The 22,075-nt window shown below is 40.6% G+C and overlaps 1 protein-coding gene across 1 annotated transcript; it reads right to left on the reverse strand.

Moving 5' to 3' along the window:
- Positions 1–195: 195 nt before the first annotated feature.
- sacs (sacsin molecular chaperone) lies at positions 196–21,033 on the reverse strand. The gene is made up of 7 exons (XM_030066769.1): positions 20,995–21,033; positions 20,819–20,904; positions 19,423–19,534; positions 18,900–19,046; positions 16,825–18,310; positions 16,001–16,092; positions 196–13,278 (listed from the first exon to the last, which is right to left on the reverse strand). Exons 3-7 carry the CDS (start codon positions 19,436–19,438, stop codon positions 1,724–1,726), a joined length of 13,296 nt encoding a protein of 4,431 aa, XP_029922629.1. The 5' UTR covers positions 19,439–19,534; positions 20,819–20,904; positions 20,995–21,033; the 3' UTR covers positions 196–1,723.
- Positions 21,034–22,075: the final 1,042 nt, after the last annotated feature.

Consider the following 22,075-nt stretch of genomic DNA (forward strand, 5'->3'; position numbering starts at 1 on the left):
CAAAACTTAAGGTAACATATGGAATCAGATATAGAATCAAGTACAATGCAAAATGTGTTATTTCAGTGCCGGAATTTCGTCAATGATCTGTTCTACACAGTCTATGGAAAATGTGTTTCTTGTTGTGCCATCTGTATTTTTTTAATTAATTAATTTAGTTAGTTTTTGGTAACCTTTAAAGAAAAATTGACACAATTTCTTCAAGGAGGATTTATTACCTATGGCACAGTGTACATCAACAAATATATGATACACAAAGTTTTCCTTTGCTAATGTTAGTAAAACTTGTTTTCAAGGAGATTCCCTTGGCTGAATCACCTCCATTTTGAGGTATAATAAGACAACATATAAGAAAGTAAGAAGCACATTTGAAATTACATTTCAAAATTACATTTACAATATGTCACCAGTGTATTTTGTAGTCCTGAAAATCGGTAAATGGTAAAATGAACTTTGGAAAGCGGAAAAAAGCACCACAATTTGATGCCACTGTATGTTCCTTAAACTAGAAAAGGCCAAACGGCTAAAAATACATGAACATGACTTAGCATTCCCAAAAGTAAACATGTTAAAAGTTGTGCCCAAATCATATCATCACCATGGCTTCATTTTATCAAACTGGCCTAGTGTAGTATTTCCAAACAGGCCATCTCTGTAAAAAGAAATGACTCTTGGCTGATCAGGTTGAACTAGAGTTGAGCTGCGGACTACATTATTTTGCTCTGTCTTAAAGTTTATTTTTCCAAGCAGGAGGCTGCTGTCATACCATTGGAGGACCTTAGAGTGTACAGTGTAAATGTGTGGTAATAATCACTATATGGACAGTGAATGACTACAATGCAAAATAGTGACAAAATGTCATATACAGAAAAATGAGAACAAACATTCAACAAACAGTAACTGAGATGACACAACATAACATATCCTGAATAAAGACATTCATGTTTAAAGTAACATTAAGAATTTTCCATTCACAGTTGGATTCTCCCGAGTTGGTGGGGTGACACAAGCATTCTACAAATGCAAGTGTGAGTATGTGAGGAGTTTCAGGAAAGTGCCATTAACAAGTGACTGGCTATGCTACATAAAATTTACAGCTTGTACAGAAATTATATGAAATTAACCATTGAAATACAAAAAAAAGTAAAACATACAAACATGATTGTATTTTCTTTGCCTTGATTTGAGACCTTTTAAATAGGACATATTGCATGACAGTAACTGCAGTATTTGACATTTATAGATTAAATATAATTTTCCATTAGGATTACACACTGAAAGTACAGTCAACTGGTTATCTGTGGCAGGAAAAAATATATTTTATAAAAGTTAAAGTAAAAAAGCAGCATATTTTCATTTTTTCCCCTAATCTAAATTAGAGCAAAAATATTCAAAATGGGGGCTTTGGTAAACAAAATGTATTGCTGAGGCATTTTTATATACAGCATCTGCATATAGATTGTGTGTTTGTACACAGATTACAACAGCAACAACTATTCTGAGACAGCCTAATAGGATATGGGAGCCATGCATTATTCATTGTGCATGGGCCGCAGTTCCACCATCACAGGTAGAAACTGAGTATGTACCAAAAGCTGCCAGCTGGATACTTCAATTTGCCTCAAAATAACAATGTACATGATCTATTGCACGCAGCCACTGTCCTCGCGTTCACAGAGGATCTATGCATATTTTGATTTTAGTTTTCTAATGTTAAACAGCATCATATTTTTTGCTGCACAAAGGTTTCAAGTTTTATGATAATCCTAGCAGTACATTCCATCACTCTCATTGCCACCTCAGAAGTGTATCTGTCATTGGGGATCTGTGGAAAAGGCAGAAGATCAGGATAGCGAGTTCTTAGGCTGTCCACGCCATATCCTTCCAGGATTTGAACGTCATTGGCAAGTCCTGTTAACTGGGAGTTGTACTCCTCCACTTTTTGTGCCAGAGCGGTTGGTTTCACATCTTTGTCTGATTTTCCTCTCACTGCATAGTCAGCAGCTATCAATGCCAATTTGGTGGCCAGGTAGCATTTGAAGCATACCCACTCGTTGGCATTCTTATGAAGATCATTCCGAGCAGCAGAGAAGTTTGCTCTTGCTTGCCTCAGCCACCTGCGGGCTTCCACAGGGTTTCCAACAGACTTGAAAGTTGGGGGTACAAAGAAACGGTTAGAATGAGAGGAACCTGCATAGCTTGTGTAATGTTCCCTGAACTGTTGCCTCTCTGACTTATGACTTGTTGCCTCTTGGTTCCATGATGTATAGAACCTCTGGAATGAGAACTTCTCTGACTGGAAGCGGCTTGAAGAAGTAGAAAAGGATCTCCTGGAAGTTCTGTCTGTATTTTGCTGATCAGTCAAAGATTGTTTCTCCATCCTGTTGATCTCATTCTGTAAGTGTTTAAAGACCTCTGTGGCAACTTCCAAATTCTCTGCATTTTTGTCTGGATGCCACTTGAGATACAATCGGCGAATTATCTTCTTTCTCTCTGTCTCAGGCAGCTTCCAGGCTTGCTCAACTACTAAGGTCACTTCTTTCAGAATCTCAGGCAATGTGTGAAGCTTGATCTTTTTGGGTGACTGTTTTTGGGGTGGTGCTCTGTGATTTTCCTTCCCAGCGAAAAGAGGAGGCACCATTTGTGGACCAGCAGAAGGACCACCTGGGGTTGTTGGAGTTGATGGGGCACTGCTGTCTCGCACATGAGTACTTTCATCTTGTCTAGAGAATTTGTACAAGTCAAGGGAACTGACTATTTTGTATTCACTGTAACCAATGTCAATTTGGAAACATTTACCAAGGAAGCTTGGGTTGTCCTCCTCTTCTTTTTCCACTTCCTGTACAATGATGGCATATGTGTAGGTAGGCTGGTAGGACCCATATATGTCTCCTCCTTCAGAGTCTACTAGGTAACCCACATATTCACCTGGATAAAATACATTCATGGGATCCATAAGTAGTATGTGATGTATCTCAGCTGGTATAGGGGTTCCAGGGAGGGGCAGCTCCAGTTTTGAGGGCTCTGTTGAATCATATTTTACACCAAGGTTGTCCAGCTTCTCTGTGATTCTGTAGATGTCGTTACAGCCCAACATAGCAATTAGATAGGATGTGTCGGATATCAAATTGTCTGTTGCGGACTTCAATGTCATAGCCAGTGCTAAGAGAAAATTAATGTCTTTGCTGTCTGAATGTTGGATATAAAGATGAATCACAGCTGTCCCATACCTCTTAAGGAAAGCAAGTGTTTCACTGCGGCTGTGTGGGATAGGACTACATCCTTTGACTCTTAAGGTTGTCTGGAGTTTCTCAAAACAAGATACTTTCAATCCCTCACAAAGTGCTTTACAGAGGCGAATGGCCTTTTCCTCATTCACAAGGAATGCATTGTCATTCTCATGTTTCATTATTCTGATCAGTCCTGTGATGAACTGCTCTGATGACAACAACAGTTGAAGGCGACCCTGGAGTGAACAAAGAGATCCAAACTGACACATTTTGGGAGAAACTTCATCTAGTTGCTCTTCAAGGATGCTACTCAAGAGTCTTGGCCTTAGCTTCTGTGGAAGTAGCATGATCAACTTTGTATGGAAAGAATGGTCTTTGCCCAGATAGCACTGGCTCATGTCCACAAGCATCTGAACACCAACATTACCCTGAATTCTGCTCTTGTAGTGTGGCGCATCATCAAACACTAAGCTGTTAGATTTGGCTAATCTACCATCATGGCTTGGCAGATAAAATGTCAGATCTCTGAGACTCTCAAGATCTTTGCGAATTTCCACTGGGTCATTTTGGAGACTTTTGAACAGTCCTGAAACGGCCCTTTTGACAGTTCTCATTTCATTTGGGTCAAGCTGCTTGCCTTCTGAATTTCTGTAAATGCGGTACAGCACTTCAACATACTGTTTTGTTGATACAATATCCTCAGTGCCAAGGAGCTTAAACAGCTGATGAAAGGTACCAAGTTCTAGTGGTAATTTGTATAAGTAGGGCTTGAAGTCTGATTCATGATCCAAATTAATGACAACTTCTTCAGGTTTCAGCAGTTTCCAGCCCTCTTCAACCATGACAAAAGCCACCCCGCGAAGCTGGTAACGAAAGTCTCTTTTATCTGCGCTGAGGAACTCATAGGTGGATCTCAAAACTTTGTTCCTTGTTCTCACCATTTCATCATCTGGATTTGATATATTGCATATATTCTTGCAGTTGCTTATGACTTTCTCCAACGGTGGTTCCAAGTTGACACTTAACATGTTAAGCACTTGGTCAAGTTGTTCCTGCCCAGTGAGTGTGCTCCCCTCCTGGTCTTTTATACTTGATGGTGTAGCTTTTTCAGGTAGAATAGGGCAAGATGTCCAAAGCAAGTGAATGATATCTGTTTGCTTGAATTTTGGATTCACTTGAGCCCCACTGAAACGAATCAAAGGAAGTGTGCCACTCATCTCTTGGTACTGTGAATGAAGCCGGATGAGTTCTTTGGGGGCTCTCTCAGGACACAGGAATTGTATCATTGAGAGTTCTTTCAGGAAAGTACCAACGAATAGATCAGTCCTCTCATTGAAAATGTGGTTCAGGAGAACATCAACAATGATTTGCACTTTTTCTTTGGTCCAGCTCTCTGTTTGGGCTTTGATGCTGACCTCTTTTGCAAACTGAAGAACCTGTTGCTGAGACACAACATGCTTAAGACCTATGTTTCTCAGGAAAGTTATCCATGAGGTGAGAAATGATGTCCCATTCTTGGGCTTTGACACTTGCTCAACTTTCCTAAAGAAGTCATTTGGTATGAATGACTTTGCAGGCAGCATGACTTCAAACACTTTTACAGACTCATCATAGAACAACTTGGTTGGCTTGAGTCTGTTTGTGTAATCATAGATGAATGACAGTCCCTCCAGTTTCTCATAGAGCTGATCCTTCATCCCGCATGATTCTTCCATTGAAAGAAGTCTCTCCTTCAAATAGACAATGTGTTCAATTTTTGCCTCATAGGAAAGGCTTTCAAACTTTGGCAGCAGATGTTTAAGGTAGACTTCTAAGTCATCAATTGGCATACATCCAAGGAAACTGTACAGTTCTTTCAACTGTGGATTGTCAGCAAGAAAGGCAAAGGATGCTGTGTGAGCCCATTTTTCCATGTCTGCAGTGGGAATGCTTTTTGCCAGAACATAGCATGATCCATAACTTGCAATGCTGATATATCTCCCATTAACTGCTTTAAAGCATGGGAGGAGTTTTAGGCTCTGTGCATCCTCTTGTGCGAGGTTAACCAGGTTGCAACTGAAATACAACAGAAGAGCCTCACAATCTTTGTCAGTCAGGTTTGCTGCTTTAAATGCTGATGTCTGAATCATGTATTCTACTGCTTTCAGAAGGCTTGATGGATTATCAATGTTTGCTGTGTGCTGTGCCAGAAAAGGCATGATGGGATTCTCTTTGACACTGATTTTGTTCACAGCAAGCTGAATGCACCCTGCTTTCATTAGGGTGTGAAAGACTTTGTCATTTTGGCCTTGTGGGAAGATGGCTACGTTTATCAAACTTAGCGGTAAAAGCACATCATGCTCAGGGACAACTAGCTTTTCTCTTGCCATGAATTTGATTCCGGGTATCAATGCCCAGTCTTTCAGAATGTCAAGAACTGTGTCAAAACTAGGTCTGATATCTGCCTGGTCCTCCTTAACAGCAATATTCTCACTGATGAAGTGCCATGCACTCTTCAGCCAGGATTCATTTATATTGCTGTCTTTCCACTTTACAGGGACCCTTGTTCGGTACTCTCTTGGAAGAACAGAGCCCAGTAGTTCACCAAAGCTGCTAATGTCAAAGATCTTTGCAACACCTGCCTTCAACAGTATGTCACTGTACTTTAAGTACAATGTATTCATGAACATTTCTTTCCTTGATCCAATCAGCTCATGATGTGTTGTGAGGAACTTTGGTTTTTTGGAATCAAACACCTGAAGGATATTATCCATTGTTATCAACAGAGGCAGACCTTCTATTTTGACTTCATCCATCTCTATATCTTTGAAGCAGTAGTCAACTAGAAGCTTCAAACTGTGGAAAAGCTTATAGTTTGACTGCTGGAGTCGACAGGGGAGCTTTCCAACTTGGCAAGATGTGTCTGGTGATGAGAAGGTTTGAAGAAAGTTGCGGACAACCTCTGGTGTCACATAACTAACTGGAATTCCTGCATCTTCCAAACAAAAGTAAAGATTTGCAGTCTCATCGCAGCTGTGAACCAGGTTGAAACCAACATCCAGAAGCAAGGTCTTTAGCCTATAAACATTTTCAGCCACAGATTTCCTTGTGGTGATGTTGTACTCAGTGTTTTTCAGGTGTTGAAGCTCATCCTGTAGCAGATTGTCAAAAAATGCCCTGCCTTTGTTTGATGTGGATGTATTCACCCATGAAATGTAAATCACAGAGTGCATATCTGAACTGTCAAGTTGTGGTGCTCTGACCACAGGAAGTAGACGCTTAAGGTCAGCATGAATGCAGTTGTACACTGCTTTAACCAGGCAGTACCAGTCTGGCTGTATATCAAGTCTGTTTACTGGGAAGAAGAAAAGAAATTTCCGTAAAGTGTCTTTAACAACATGAATTGGGGTTCCCTGTAGAACAGTCATGGTAGGATCAGGACCTGGGAAGTATCTGCGCTTTAACTGAACCAACAGTTCCACATAAGCAGGGGCTATCAGTGATGTCATTAAGTTGTTGTTCCAATCACTCCTTACCCCTACACCATTGTCATCTCTCCACAGATTTCTCCGAGCAGAATCTAAGGCAAAATGCCCATTGACATGAAAAGGTAAGCCAGTTTCTAGTGAAAGGGGCAGAAAGCAGAAAGCTCTGTGAGGTTTTCTGTAGTTGTGGCTCACACATGCAGCTACTCCTCCACGTGGAAACAGAGTTATGTCTTCATTTTTGTGGGCTGAGATCACACTTTTTGAGACATTTTCAATGTTTGGGAAGCCAGATCGGTTGCAGATCATCCAGGTAGTCAAATTGCCATCAGTGTCCTCTATATCCATTGTGTAGGTTATCTGTTGGACTGGGATGGCGGTGAGTTGCTTCTTTTTGCTCACACTATCAATGACTGAGGCATGAAACTGCTTGCGTTTTAGGCGATCTCCATCTGTTATTTTGGCAGTCACAGAATATAGCACTTTGAGGTCTCCTGTTGTGCTGTCGATTTCACAGATTGATATTTTCTCCATGTGGTTGAGGAACATGAGAAGCTCTGCACCATCAGTTTTTAGCTTATCAAGAAGGTTCTGCACCATTCTGTCTGATGCCGGGACAGAACTGATTTCTGAAGTCTTTGCCATTTCTGCAGAGCGAATTGGGAATCTGAACATTGTGCTGCGTTCCAGCTTAAAATGAGCCCCCAAGTAAAGATTCAGAACATCTGAAAATTGAGATCTGAAGTCAGAATCCAAATCCCTGAACATCCTCCCAGGGCTCACAGATGTTGCCCCAGGTGCATACTGAGCATGTGGATCAAAGATGCAGAGAATGTCATTGTTTGAAATGAAGGAGGGGCAGTCAGTGATGTGGTAGACGGAGTTGAATCCTATACCATATTGTCCAGTTTTTCCTGGATTGGCCTCTTTTGTTCCTCTTCCAAGGTTCTGTATTCCTCTGATATCATCCTCTGTGAAAGGCTGATTGTTGTATACACAGAGTGAGGGGCCTTGCATTGGAATCCATTTATCATCAAATATTCTGTCTGTGGGGTGGGTTCTTGAATCAAAAACAAAGTAAATTTCAGTGGCTTTGGCATCATCTGCATTTTGAAGCAGCTCTTTTAGCATCTCCTTCTCTGATGGATAAGCATTGAGAATACTTTTAATCCTGCTTGTGAGTTTTTCTTTCTGTCCAAACTCACTCCCAAGTGTAGTAAAGCAGACATTTGAAGCATACCTCTCCAAGGCTTTGTGACGTTTGGGGACTGCACCTAATTTCACAGCAACTTCTCTTGGAATATCCCCATGACAGTATTTCACAGAAGAGTCTTTGACTTTAATCCAAGGACAGTCATTGTAGCACAGTGATTTTGATGGCTGCAATGTCAGATTGGAGTCAGGTAAAAGAATCTCTCCATAATTTGCTCGGCAGTATTCTTGGTCTTTGTCTCGGATCAGGCTCCATATTCCTTCACTAATAATTCTGCGAGAGAGCTGGAAGTTCTCCTCAGTGAGTGCCCTTCGCCCACACTCTTCCTTCACAGTTTCAAGAACAGCTGAAAATCCATCAACTGTGAAGCTTGACTGTACTCCAACATTCTCAAAGAGCTCACGGCAACTGTTTCTGTACTTGTTAGGAAGCTGATAAAGATATGGAGCTGCATCAAAATTCAGGTGGAATGCAACTGTGGAGGGATTAACATATGTGTTCTCCACAAGAACAGAGTTAAAAGCTTTCAGTTCCTCCATTATTGTCCCCTTTGCACTATCATCCTGTAGCATCTCCTCATGTAGATATTTATAACAGGCATTTGTTATGTTTTCCTGATACAACGTGACACCATCAAATGATTTAGAGAGTTCTTTGAGCTGACTGATGACCAGTTCAACTGTGGGCTTCCTTATTAGTCCAAGACAGTCTTTCACAGCCAGTGAGATTGGACCACAGCCTTTGAAAGATGGGGAGTTCTCATTCAGGATTGGCTTCATCAGACACACAGTGTCCTGATGTTCAGTTGTGAAGAGTTCTCTAGCTGAGAACATGGTGCTAGGGGAAAAGTTATTCCCATGCCATGGTAGTGAAAACCCTGCAGGTCTTGTTAGAAATGGAAGGAATTTGATGCCCTGCAGTTTTTCAAAGAGGTCAACTGTTCCTGAGTCTCTCATTTTCAGTTTCTCATCAATGAGACTAAGTAGTATACTGCTACGAAAGCATGCAGCAGTATGATCATTTTCATTTAGATTAATTACAGATTCAGCACGCTCAATCAGGTCCTCCCATGAGAGATCATCCTTCACCATGCCCAACTGAACTAGTTTAACCAAACACACAGGATTTAGGTAGTCCTTTGAAGTTCCTTCAGGAAATCTCCCATCATCAGGGTTATAAAGTTTAGCAACTCTTCCCTCAGGATGGATGAGCCTGGAAGGTAAAACCAGCTGCTCACTGGGGCCAGAGCATGGGATGCAAGGTGTAACTCTGAGGATCGATGCAAATTCTTCCAGTTTTTCATTCAAGACATAATGCATCAGGGGGTCCCGAAGCTCTTTGTCAATTTCCTGGATATGGGGGAAAAAGACATCTGAGAAGAACTGCTTCTCTGTCAGTGTGTTTTCCATCAACTTCCCTTTACATCCAGCATCATCAAATCCTTCCTTCACCCAGTCAGGCAGCTCAACAGCACAGAGGTTGTGTGATTCACTCTTTTTGAGGTATTTCAAGAATATCTTGAAAGCAGCAGGACCAATGTCTGGCCTACAAAGTAAAGTGTCATCAAGAAATCGTACATATTTAATTGACACCCAGGTTTTCCCATCTGAAAAAACCTTTGAATGGTCACTGTCACCTCCTTTGGCTATTTCTTGGTAAAGCCCCTGGCTAATCAATGTGAAGTCATCATGCACCAGACTTGGATCAGGCCATGCTGCGTAATAGCTGTAGTCAAGCAGTTCTCCACTTTCAGCCATGGAACGAAGCATGCTGAGTGCTGCTAAATATGCCTGGACAATAACATGTCTCATGAATATTGAATTCCAGTGCCCTTTGGTGTCTGTCTTCCAGATCTCTTTGCGGTTTGAAGTCACAGCAAAGCAGCCATTGATATGGACAGGTAGGCCGGTTTTGATTCGGAGGGGTAAGTAGCAAAAGACCTCTCCTATTGGCATGGTATTTGCCTTTACTGTCCATTTACGATTTTCTTCCTCTGAAAGCAGAACAGCCACTCCTCCACAAGGCACTAATCCAAGCCTTTTTCCACTCTCACCAAGGGAAAATTTGAGGGCCTCATTTGCATCCATACATGAGCAAATAAGCCAGTTGGTGACCTCAACTGCCTTTTGGGGCATTTCATCTGTGAGTCTTCTTGTTTGAACACCTTTAGCAGCCATCTCAAAATACTGGTTAGGATCTTCCTCTGAACCTCTGAACAATGGGGAGTGAAGATCAACAATGCGTTTGAACACATTGTGAAACTCCTCCACAATTATGCGGATAATGCAACCAGATTTGGGAACATCAGCAGGTACCCTGCTGGTGCTCGCTACCTTCTTCATAACTTTTGCTGCAGATTTCAGGATGCTTAGAGGTCCATATGAGGCTTTGGATGACCACACACTTTTGTTTATGGTAACAACATCTTGGGCTGCAGCTGGGTTTGGCTCTTCATATTTCAGGTACTTCAAGACCATACTTCCAACGTGCTGTGTGAACAAAATAAGCCGATGGCCACAAATGCTGAACTCATCAACGAGGGAGTAGATGTCTGTCGTGTTGTAATAGATGCTGCTGATTTCACTCACTGAGGCTTCCTGTTCTGTTCTGAATGGGAGTCTAAACAGTGTGCCATTGTATTTGTATGGAGATTGCTGAGCTAGAGGAAGTTGGCAGTTAAAGACATTAATGAAAGGTTTGAACTGGTTAGGGAATTTTCTCAACCTTTTCTGTTGTTTGCTCCAATTGATTTTGATCCCTGGATTAGATCTGTCTCTAATGTGCTTGCTGATGTGATTGATGTTTGGATCAAACATGATCATGAACTCTCTGCTCATTATGATGGGGATATCAGTGATGTGATAAACTGAGTTGAAACCCAAGCCAAACTTGCCAACTTTGTCTGCTTCACATCTCTTCATTGATCCACCTAACCTTGTGATGTTTAGAAAATCTGTATCTGAGAACACAGAGTTGTTGAAAGACCACAAGGAGGGGCCATGGCAAATGATCATGCCAGGGTCAAGCAGGTTCTCTCTAATGTCAGTGTTTTTTCGCATGTCAATGAGGAAACTGCACTCTGTTGCATTTGCATCATCAGCATTCTGGAGAAGCTCTTTAAATACATCTGATACTGATGGATATTCCTCCAGAATGTTCTTTATTCTCACTGTTAGGGGTTCTCGTTGGCCCGACTGTTCAAATCCGAGATTCTCTGGATTTATTAGTCTTGTGCTGAGACATGGCACTTTAAGCCACTCTGCAGTTTTCATAGGGATGTCATCATGGACTAATATAATTGGCTCTGATGCATCTTCTAGCAGGTCATTCAAATCATCTACTTTGATATCACAGTAAGTGCATTCATGAATGGGCTTCATAGCCAGTTTACTTGGGTCCTTGTAACAAAGGATGGGCACATGCATGTTAATATCTACAGCTATCTGACTGTTATACAGCCATCTCAGGATGTTGATCAAAAGCAGAAGATCATGCTTGCTTTCCTCTTTGGTCATATCCTCTTCACACCTTTGCTGGATAGTGTTGATGACCTCAAACACGTGGCTAGGGACAACCTCCTCAACTGAGCCACAAAACTTGAAAAGTTTGTGAAACTTTCTAATGGTCTTTGGTAGGGAGTACAAGTAAGGTTGCAAATCTAGGTCAGGGATAGGCTTTAGGACCGTTTGGCCAGGTGATGAGAATGTCTTTCCTGTCCACACCCAATCAAAAGGCAATGACTTCATTGCCTCTCTTGCATCTTCAAGATGAGCTTGCATGAAGCCGTAAATCTCAAAAAGGATCTGTTGGAACTGATACCAATCCTCTGTGGAGAATGCTTGAGACTTATGCCAGTCATTCACTGCTTTCAGGTGCTGTAACACTTGATCCACCTGTGGCTCTGTAGTTAGCTTCAGTGCCTTCTTCATACCTGCAGACGTGCGCTCAACAAGTGCTACTGAAGATCCTACAAGCACTGCATGAGATATATCGCACATCTCAGACAGAGCACAGATGTTGATAGCGTCTCCCATCCAAGCTAGAGATTTGGGGTAGTTTAGAGGCCTTTCTTTGCATACAGGCACCCATTTCAGCTTTAGCAATGATACTTGAGCATCAGCAGACTTGATTAACTTGGTTTGTCTGTTAAGTATTTGCAATAGTGTCTTTGCCTTTTTCACTATAGAGTCCCATTCAGGCTCTTTACTGCTTTGTAATTCTTCTATCTTCTTTGCAATTAGAAGTACATCTTTCTCACTGAGCTGCACTTCATTTCTTAGCCCCAGCTGCCTGAGTGAATGGAGAATATCAGGCGATGATGTGAATGTACTTGTGGGGAACCTGTTTTTCTCTTCCATATAGAAGAGATCCTGTAGAACCTCCAGCTCAGGATCAAAGAGGTCTGAGGCTGTGACAGACTTTCCAGAGGGCAAATGAATGAATTTCAGAGAAGAAAGCCATCCGATCACAGATGAGTTTTCATTCTTTAGAAATGACAGATGTTTCAGTGCCCACAGCATGATTTTGTTTATCTCGTCTTTTGTGTAGAAACCCTTCTCAATATCCTGAATAACCAGCTTCAAACATTCTGTTGTTTTCACCTGTTCTACATTTAGCATCTTAATGAGGCGGATTGATGCCTCATCATTACAACCCACAAGATTGATGGATAACTTCACATCTTGTGGATACTTGGCTGTGTGATGTAAAGCTCTGGCACCTCTCAATGATGTAAACGTCGGGGTGCCTTTCTCAGGGCAGGGCCCTACTTTCTCAAAAATGCTAAGCTCCAATAGGATGCACTTCTCCTTATCTGTAATATCAGACAGCCCTGCAAGAAAGTCTCTGAGTGCAATCTTCTCTTTGACTGAGAAAGAAGAGACTTGGCTGGATATTCGCTGTATTGATGATCTATCCATAATTTGCAGCAGCATACTAGGAGAGGATGGATGAATGTACTTCTTCAGAAGAGGGTGTTGCAAACAGGAATCCATCTTTTTCACTAGTACTGCTCCTAGCTTCTTCATGATTTCAGGAAGGTTTTCAGAAAGCGGGGCCTCTTCCTCATTTAAAAGAATAATGGGGGATGGAGTTTTGAGACGTGCAAGCTCAACTTTGTCCTTGCTTTCCTCAAGTGGCACAAGTGGGATCAAAGGCATGTCATCAAAGGTACTTAAGTCATCAGCAAAATTAATATAAAGATGCTTCCAAACCATCTTTAGCCAAGAAAGTGTAGGATGCTTCTTCTCTTTGTTTCCAGGCTCCCACTGGACAGTGAAATCTCTGGTTGGCCAGGCTGTTGATAGGATCTCTTTGATGAGTCGAGCTGATCGTTCAGGGGTGAGCACTTGTACCTGAGTGCACGGTCTTCCTGTTGAAATGATAAACAACAACCCTTGTTATAATCTCTTCTCAATAAATCTGTTAAATATCACTAATTTTATCCAAGTCCATTAAGTTAGATTTGTTATTACACAATGCAGTGATTAGAAAGATTAACTTTTCACATTAGGTTTGAGAATGAAACAAATAAATTAAATAAATTATTTCGGTATTTAAAAACTAATTAGTATATTCATACTGAAAGCTTTTAAGATTGAAGATGCAGAACATGCACACGCACACGCGCACACACAATGCAGTTAATTTCACACTATAACCATCTCAGTTTTAGGCCCATCTACAGATTTATATCTAAAAGACATACAAATGCAAATACACAAATTTTATTTTAAATTTCTTGCAATACATGAGAAACAATTTTCACATGACTGCACATGACTGCACAAGTAAACCAATGCAAGTATGAAATGTATTTCATGAAAGTATACCACGAAATACTAAAATAAACTAAAACAGCTAGAAAAGTATTGACGAGTGAATTTCCTTCTCTTACAGGACCGTTTTATAGAATTTCACTACTTAAGTTCTTGTTTGGTTTTTATTGTGAGAGTTAGGCCTATTGGACAGAAGTTACTATGGTGCTTATTTCAAGCCTTGCATTGGTATGGGTTAAGATTAGAAAGGACCAATGTTTGACACATACTGGAATACCTACCAGAGCACCCCCAAAGATACTGTTGCACTGAAATTCAAGTAACAGGTTTTAAAGATCTGGACAGAAATTTTTATTCTTTAATTTCATTTGTATAAATGACTGCATAAAACCTCTTTGATTGATATTTTATAATCTACACATATATAATACTATATGACCAATCATTTAGCCATATGAATGAATACATTTGATTCTTAAATCAGAAACTTTTTGTTATTGTGCAGTATTTGTGGTTATATTTGAATAGTATAATTAAATGAGATGTGTATAATGAGTGATTTACTAACTGAGTACTTTTTGAGAAAAGTTAATCTGGATTGAACTTTCTATCCTTCCAAACTGATGAAAATCTGACAGAGACAATCACATCATCAGCCCAGTCCAAACAACAGAGAGCTGTCACTGAAAAAGCTGATTGGATATGTATAGCTGTGCTCATGGGGTGAGATGTCACTTGGGAATAATGGATTTATGGAAATTAACTTTTTGGCTTTTTGTTTGCATTATGTAAGTTTAAAATTTCAATTTTTGACAGTGTAGACATGGTCCTTCTTGCACTGAATTCTCAGTAGAATGTCTCAGTAAAATGGTCTGTTGGTTGTTTAGGGATTTAGGAGCTGCTGTCAGTCCAGTGACACCAAAGTACTGGCCACATTGTTGCAATGTAATTGCTGGGAAGGGCAGAATATAACACCAAAGCAAAGGCTACTTATCAACAAAATCAATAAAAACAAGAATCTCACAGATAATTACTTTAACAAAGCGGTATGAAATCTAGAAGTGTGAATATTCACTTGCCTCACGATTCAATTACAATTAATCTGTCAATGATTCGATCGCACAGTGCATTTCGGTGCATCTCAATGTATCACACCCTCAATTTTCTATAATGCTGCACACGGCTACTTTTTCATCAATTAAAGTAAGCAGTCAGATACATCTGGGCTTCCTTTTCAATTAGAAAGTGCTTTCAAAAATCTAATTATAATGGTCTTTAACATAAAAAGCTGCATCTTTTCAATGCAAGTATCTATGTTACCCACCTCAGTACATAAACATTACAAATTAGGTTACAATTTTGTGTGATTATGTACTGTCACTGCATCAGTGTTGAATCTTCCATTTCTGCTTCGCAAAATTTCTTATTATGGACCCCTCTAATGAAATCTGGTATGTACAGTTCAGCCCAATATCCAAAACAACTGTAGACACTATCTGAAGGACTCTACACAGAGATGGGGCGGCAATGCCACACTTTTTTTTCAGTTTCACAGATAGCTTGCAATTCAAGTGAAAGACAACCTCTATAAATATACATATAAGAAGTGGGTAAGCAGTATTTATGATTAATATATGGAGAAGAACTAGTTGTGCTGTACTGTTACAGTTGTGTTTAAAAAGAAACAGGTCTGTTCCTTATGCCTTTCAAAGTGTCTGTAAATTCAGCATATTCTTTCTGCCTGGCTCACCGCCCTTTTGGCACACTCATGGTTGAGTGTGGGAGTGAGTGAACAGGATCTGAGAGCCGCGAGTGGAATGTGAGGCACAAAAACAACTCTTCCATGTACTAGCATGCTCACTCTCACTCGCTCCTTCTCTTCTCTCTCTCTCATTCACCGACACACTTTAAAATTATCTGTCAGTAACAAACCAGATTAATGTCCCCCCGGCAGCGCAGGAGACTGAGGTGAACCAGTGTTACCACCAAATGGGTTCAAAACCCACATGAACCCAAATAGAGTTTCTGCATGAGATACAATTCTGCTATAATTTCCCATCTCTGTACTTTACAGATATTTAAGTTATCACAGTGTTTGACTTAGATTCACAGTCCTACACTGTAAAAGGCAATTTTCAAGTCAAATTCTATTAAAACTGGGCCAGTGACAAAAAAAAAAAAAAAAAAAAAAAAAAAAACATAACACAAAAGTCCCCTGATGACAGTTTGGCACCAAAGATATCTATATACATTTATATACATGTAATGCTGTTTGAGAGATTACATATGAATGTAATATGCAACATGTTACATTACCTCTGCTTTTGGCTGCATTCCTCAGACTGTTCATTACTGAAGCTTTAATGCTCTCCAGTATGAAGCGGCCCTCAAGTCCTGGGTACAGAGACCTTGAAAGCAGAAGAAAAAAAGATGTATGAGATGTTACAAACACTATTCTGCATCTTTGGCCCTGAATTCTTTTATGCTATGGATGTAATGATTTTGCACTGAAACCAAAAACCATGATTTTGCAGTCGTTGGATCACTGAACCATACATGCGGTGAACTCTGTGTGATGGATTTCTTTCCCTCACCACAGCTCTTACATATGAAATTTTTGGAGCACTATGCCAAAAAGCTGCATACAAAGGCATTCGGTTACACTGAACAATCTCTACAGAACATTTGGCAAAAGTCCCATTCAATGTTTTGTGTTCAATTCTTTCAATATCTTTAAATTAAAAGAAGAAAAAAACATTTTTGTTTCTCCAAACCATGATCAAAACCGAACAATGGCCTAAAAATCAAAGTACAAACTGAACCGTGAAAGAGGTGAATCATTATGCCCATATGTTATACAGTGATAGAAGTAGTTTATATGTGTTTCAATGTCAATCATTTTTTATAGTAACACAGGCACAGGACGATGCCTCTGGCTAATAGCCACCTCTGTAGAGTCAAACACATTCCACTGAATACTGAGTAGATTCCCATATTGCCAGTACTCTTGAGTACTACAAAATATTAGGAACAACTGCTCTTTCCATGAAACAGATTGTCCAGGTGTGAAATGGATTCCTTTCTTGATTTCCAAAAAAAATCTTTAATATAAATAGACTGTTTTACTTTGTGTAGCCTACCTGGGATACTCTTCAGATGCAATATAAATGGCATCCTTCTCACTAACAGAGGATGAAAACGCTACAAACGTCTCATCTTGCAGTGGTAGGAGCTCCAGTCCTATCAGGTCACTGTAACAGGCATCACTTAGTGCAAACTCCAGCAACAGCAGCTTCTCTTGGGAGGGACCTTTGTGTTTAGACTTCCTGATCACCTGCCGCACCAAAGTTGGGGTCACCTTCTTCACTTCAGTCTGCTCTGTGATGTAGGCAGCCAAGACAGAGTCCACAGCAGCAGGCACCTTGGCCACCTGCATTCCTGAGCTTTGGAGGTAGTTGATTATAGTCTCTGAAATGTCCACATCTGTGTCTAGCTCTGAGAACACGGCTTCGTCCACCCGGATCCAGCTCTCAGTAAGAGAATAGATGACCTTCTGCTGCAGCAAGTCATGAAACAGCGGCTGAAGGATGGGTTTCCACCGGGGTTTGACCTGGTGTGGGTCTGGCCAGGCCCCATAGGTCCCTCTAGGGGGCAGTGGGAAGTCTTGGTCCTTTTTTGTCTGTACCCTTGTGATTACTTCAGTGATGAGAGTCAAGTACGCCCTGGGAATGACAGTGATGATGAGCAGCTCATTCCACAAGGCGGCTGGATCCCTCCACTGGTCCACCTCTCGCCACTTAATACTCCTGCGGTTGTCAGTGAGGCCAAAGAAGCCACTGATGTGCACTGGAAGCCCCGTCACACTTTCCTCCCCAGGGGGAAGAGGAAGGAAGCAGAAAGCTCGACCTGAGAAACCAGATGTGGCACCTTTGTCTTCTCTGTTGATGAGGGTAAGAGGCAGGGCAATGCCAATGGTGGGGATGAACTTGAGGTCGTCTGCCAGAGAGTCCAGCTCAGGGCATATTCCTCTGCCCCCCACGCCGTTACATACCAGCCAAGCCGTCCTCTGAGTCTCTTTAGCTGTTTCATCCTGGGTCTCGATATTGACCTGGTAAGTGACACATGTGATGGTGGAGCTGGGCACACCATTACTGTAACTGTCTATAGCCTGGCCAAGAGTTTTCAGTGATTCGGGTCTTTCTAGCTTACCATCGGTATTCTCTGTTGCTGTAACTTGAAAAAGCATGCGTTCTGTACCATCAGACTCGCGAACATGCAGGGAGACCTTCTGAACGCTCTTTAGGAAGAGAAGCACCGTGTCTGCATCAGCCTTGAAGGACTCAAAGAGCTCCAAGACCTTTTCTTTGTTGTAAATGTTGACGCTAAGCTGTGAGGGTTTCATGCGCAGTGGGAAGCGGAACAGTGTTCCAGGAAAGCTGCCATCCTTAATGGTTTTCTCAGAGCTCCCAAAAATCCCAAAGTAAGGGGCAAACTGATCTGTGAGTTCTGTGATCTCTTTAGCATCTGTCTTCAAATTCCAACACTGGCCTGACTCATGGACTCCAAACAGGGTCTGATGTGGGTCCAGCATGCCAATCTGGTCTCCACTGAAGATACTGGGAACATCTGAAACATTGAGAAGGAAGATATAAAAACAATTAACTTTAGCATATTAATAGCATATTTATAATTGCTTAGGGTAAAAAGTGATGGCATGTGATGAAAACAACCATTCAAAACATTTTACATATTTGATCCTGATTTGACTTCAACATTAAAAATAAACACTAATAATTTATTTCAACAAGTTAAAATGAAATTATTACATTTGCTGCCAAACACTTTGTGAAAAAAATCTAATTATGCTCCAGAGTTTAGCAGTATTTTAAGTTTATATCATCTGGGATTAAGTTCTGGGGATAATTATCTCTGATTTTAGTCACGTACAGCTCAAATTAGACCTTTACAGCACATCTCAATAGGCATTTTGCTGTGACCTAATTATTCATCTAAGAACTCTGGTACAGCATGTCATACAAGTGGCCTAAATCATCGTAAAGAGTCAATGCAAATGTGCATGTGCTGAGACTGATAATTACATGCAGCACTTCAAGTAAGTTCTGAAGAAAACTTTCTAGGGAGAATTCTTCATTGGACTGAATAGACTCTAAGTTTCTAAAGACCAAACTTTTTTCTATTTAAAGATAACACTTACCTGTAATATGGTAAACAGAGTTGAAGCCAATACCAAATCGCCCAACTTTCAAAGGATCTTCTCTCTTCCTGCTCCTTGCAATCTCCTGAATTCCATTCCAGTCTTCAGCCGTGAACACAGCATCATTATAGACATACAGTGCTGTACCTGCAACACAGAAATCATAAAATCATCAGTAAAATCAACCTAGATCATCATAAAAATGCTTTGATTTCTCTGCTACTGCTATGGCTAGGCCTAAAAATCTGAACATTAAAACGAAACAAAAACACAGATAAAAGCTACTGAGATATCCTGTACAAGCTCATTGCAAATGAATATAGACAGTGTGTAAGTTTATTAATCCCTGCAGGGAACAAAGCAGCTGAAAGCACCATATCAGCTGCAGAGCAAGGACAAATTTCACAGAGTGATTGCTTTTCAATGCAGGGGCATGATCTCCGGCCCTTGAATTAAATAACACTCACTCTAATGACTGGGCTGTCCTGCTGTAATTAACTGGTAACCATGGCTAACAGCGTACCTTGATACTGAGCCATGTCATGTGACCACAGTGACTCCACTCCATACTCTGTCTCATCGTACAAGAACTTGACCTCTGTGGCTCCAGCATCCTCAGCATTTTGAATCAGCTCCTTAAAAATAAAACACAAAAAGACACACAGTTATAAGGCCATGCAGGGCCATTGCTTTGCTTTAGCTTAAAGACATAACATATAATAGGCCCTTACAGTAAAATGATGCATACATTAGTGCTACATCCAGTAATATTATAGCTGATGCCAACAACTTAGTGCGTCCTCCAACTAAAATTGCGCCCTCTAGCTATGAACAAGTTTACATATTACAGCATGATTTGAGACTGTACAACAGGTACTATTTCTGCATTGTTTTCCTATTCCAAACCCCATAATATAAACTGTTGTTTTACCTTTGGTTTTACCTTTTTTACATTTGGTGACATAAATCAGTGTTTGACACAAGTTCAACACTTATAACATTATGTCCTGGAGATATTTTTATGGCAGAAAATCAGTTTTATGATTGCCTAACCTTTCGTTAGAATTGACTAGACTTAATAAATTCCATATCTGTTGGTGGAAAATACTTTGCTGGCTCCAATTTAGGTGTGACTAAAGCATATGGCAGCAAAAGTGAGAGGAGAGGCATTTTGACTACTGACTGATCACCTGACTGGCCTACATTTGTCTCTTGATGAACGTTTCTTGTACCATGGGAAAAAATAACTTGTTTCATTACACAAAGTTCATTCCAGTTCCACTTAGGGCTAGGTGATATGGACAAAATCAAATATCACAATATTTTTGACCAAAAACCTCGATACTGATATTGTCGGGATGACTGTTGGCGCTTTCACTAAATATTTACACAATATTGTGGAAAAACTAATCATCAGTATTGCTTATATAATAACTAAGTGGGTAAAAGCAAGTAATATACCAGACAGAACAGTCAGTTAAGTTCAGAAAATTACATCACTTTACTATTACACAGCATTTAAAACCAGGAAAAGACACTTATGACACATTATGATATTAAGAGATGATATCTAGTCCCATATCAAATTACTGGTATAATATTTAGATATTGCTGGGCTATAGTTCCATTATGACAGATTCACCTCTTCTGTATACATACTGGTCTTCTCACTGTAGTCTGCTGAGGGTGGAGTGAATGAAAATCTGTGTGTTACAGCTGATAGAAAATACTAAAGGATTCAAGAAGTTGCCAACATCATCAAGTTTCAAATCCTACAGGTGGCAGCTTTAAAGGGCTACACTTATTTTACAGAATTAATCAAACCCTGTGTTCATTTGATTTTCAATGGGATTCATAATAATTCTGTTGGATGATTGATATAATCAAGTCTGTACAGTGTTGTGTAGCATGGCACCTACTTTCAGTATCTGTCCACCTTCAGGATACCGCCTCAGAATGTCTTTCAGAAAGTCCACCAGCGGCGGTGTAGTCTGTCCAAATCTCCCTATAAAAGCCATGTTAGGTGAGCAACACTGTTGTAAGAACAGGATTGTTTCAGAGTTACTGTGGTTTCAAAGTGTTGTTTTAACCATACCTCCCCCTTTAAGGCCTCTTCCCTCGAGTGTGAGAGATACAGGTACATCTGTGTGTCCAGGATGCACCAAGGTCCCGACCTGCACACTGTCGTCCAACTATGAGAGGAAGGGGTAGAGGTGAGGAAACGGAAAAGGTTTAACATAACAAAATAGCATGTTAACAGACTGTGTGGTCAGATTTTGATCCGATACTTGGAGAAAATGACATGCAAAAATTGTAGAAAGTAATTTCCTTTGTTGCATAAGGAAATAGGCTTTCATTCTTTAGAATTGGTTTAAATATTGAACCAATATTGCTATTCAAGAATATTCAATACATAGCTTTACTGTGTTAAATATACAGTACAGAGTTCCTCGATTGAAGACTAACACAGAAAATATTGTGGAAGATGAATAAAGTGCCTCCGTCATAAACTGTGTACTATTTACCAGAACTAATAAATCCATTTAAAAGCTGACAAGAACTGAGCAGGCATTTTTTATGAGGACTTTTAACAGACTTATGTTGTCTTGTCATAAAGCACCATGTAGTCCACTGACTGTTACCCCAGCTAAACTCTTTGAGCTGTGTTACTGCACACATTAATGTGATACACAATCACTCTGTGGTGAATGTTTCAGAATCAATACAGCAGGCAGTGTGAGGCCTGACGCTGCTGCTGCTGCTGCTGTCTGGGGCTCTCCAAGGTGAAAACCCTCATCTGCACTGTCACCCACTGCACTCAGCAGTTTTTGCATGTGAACATGCTGCATGGCAGAATGAGCCGTGCACAACCAAATCTCTTGATCATCATCTTCATCATGGTCACTGTAGCTTGAAAAAACAGTATGAACAATTCAGGATGAATTATGATTCTTTCATGTTGTCATTTACTGTAATACACAAGGTCAGGAGCTCTTTCCAGTATGCACTGTGAGGCAGCATGGCTTATTTGGGTGTTTGCTTGTGCTTGACATGTCAGAGAGAGGGGGGTGAGAGAGACATCGGTATTGGTGGGAGCATAAAACACAGTCCAACTGAATGTGTACTCATGCTCTCTTAGCAACAGAACTGCAGCTAAATCCTTCACGCATCACTCT

Source organism: Myripristis murdjan, chromosome 13 (assembly GCF_902150065.1).
Source record: "Myripristis murdjan chromosome 13, fMyrMur1.1, whole genome shotgun sequence".
Lineage (NCBI taxonomy): Eukaryota > Metazoa > Chordata > Actinopteri > Holocentriformes > Holocentridae > Myripristis > Myripristis murdjan.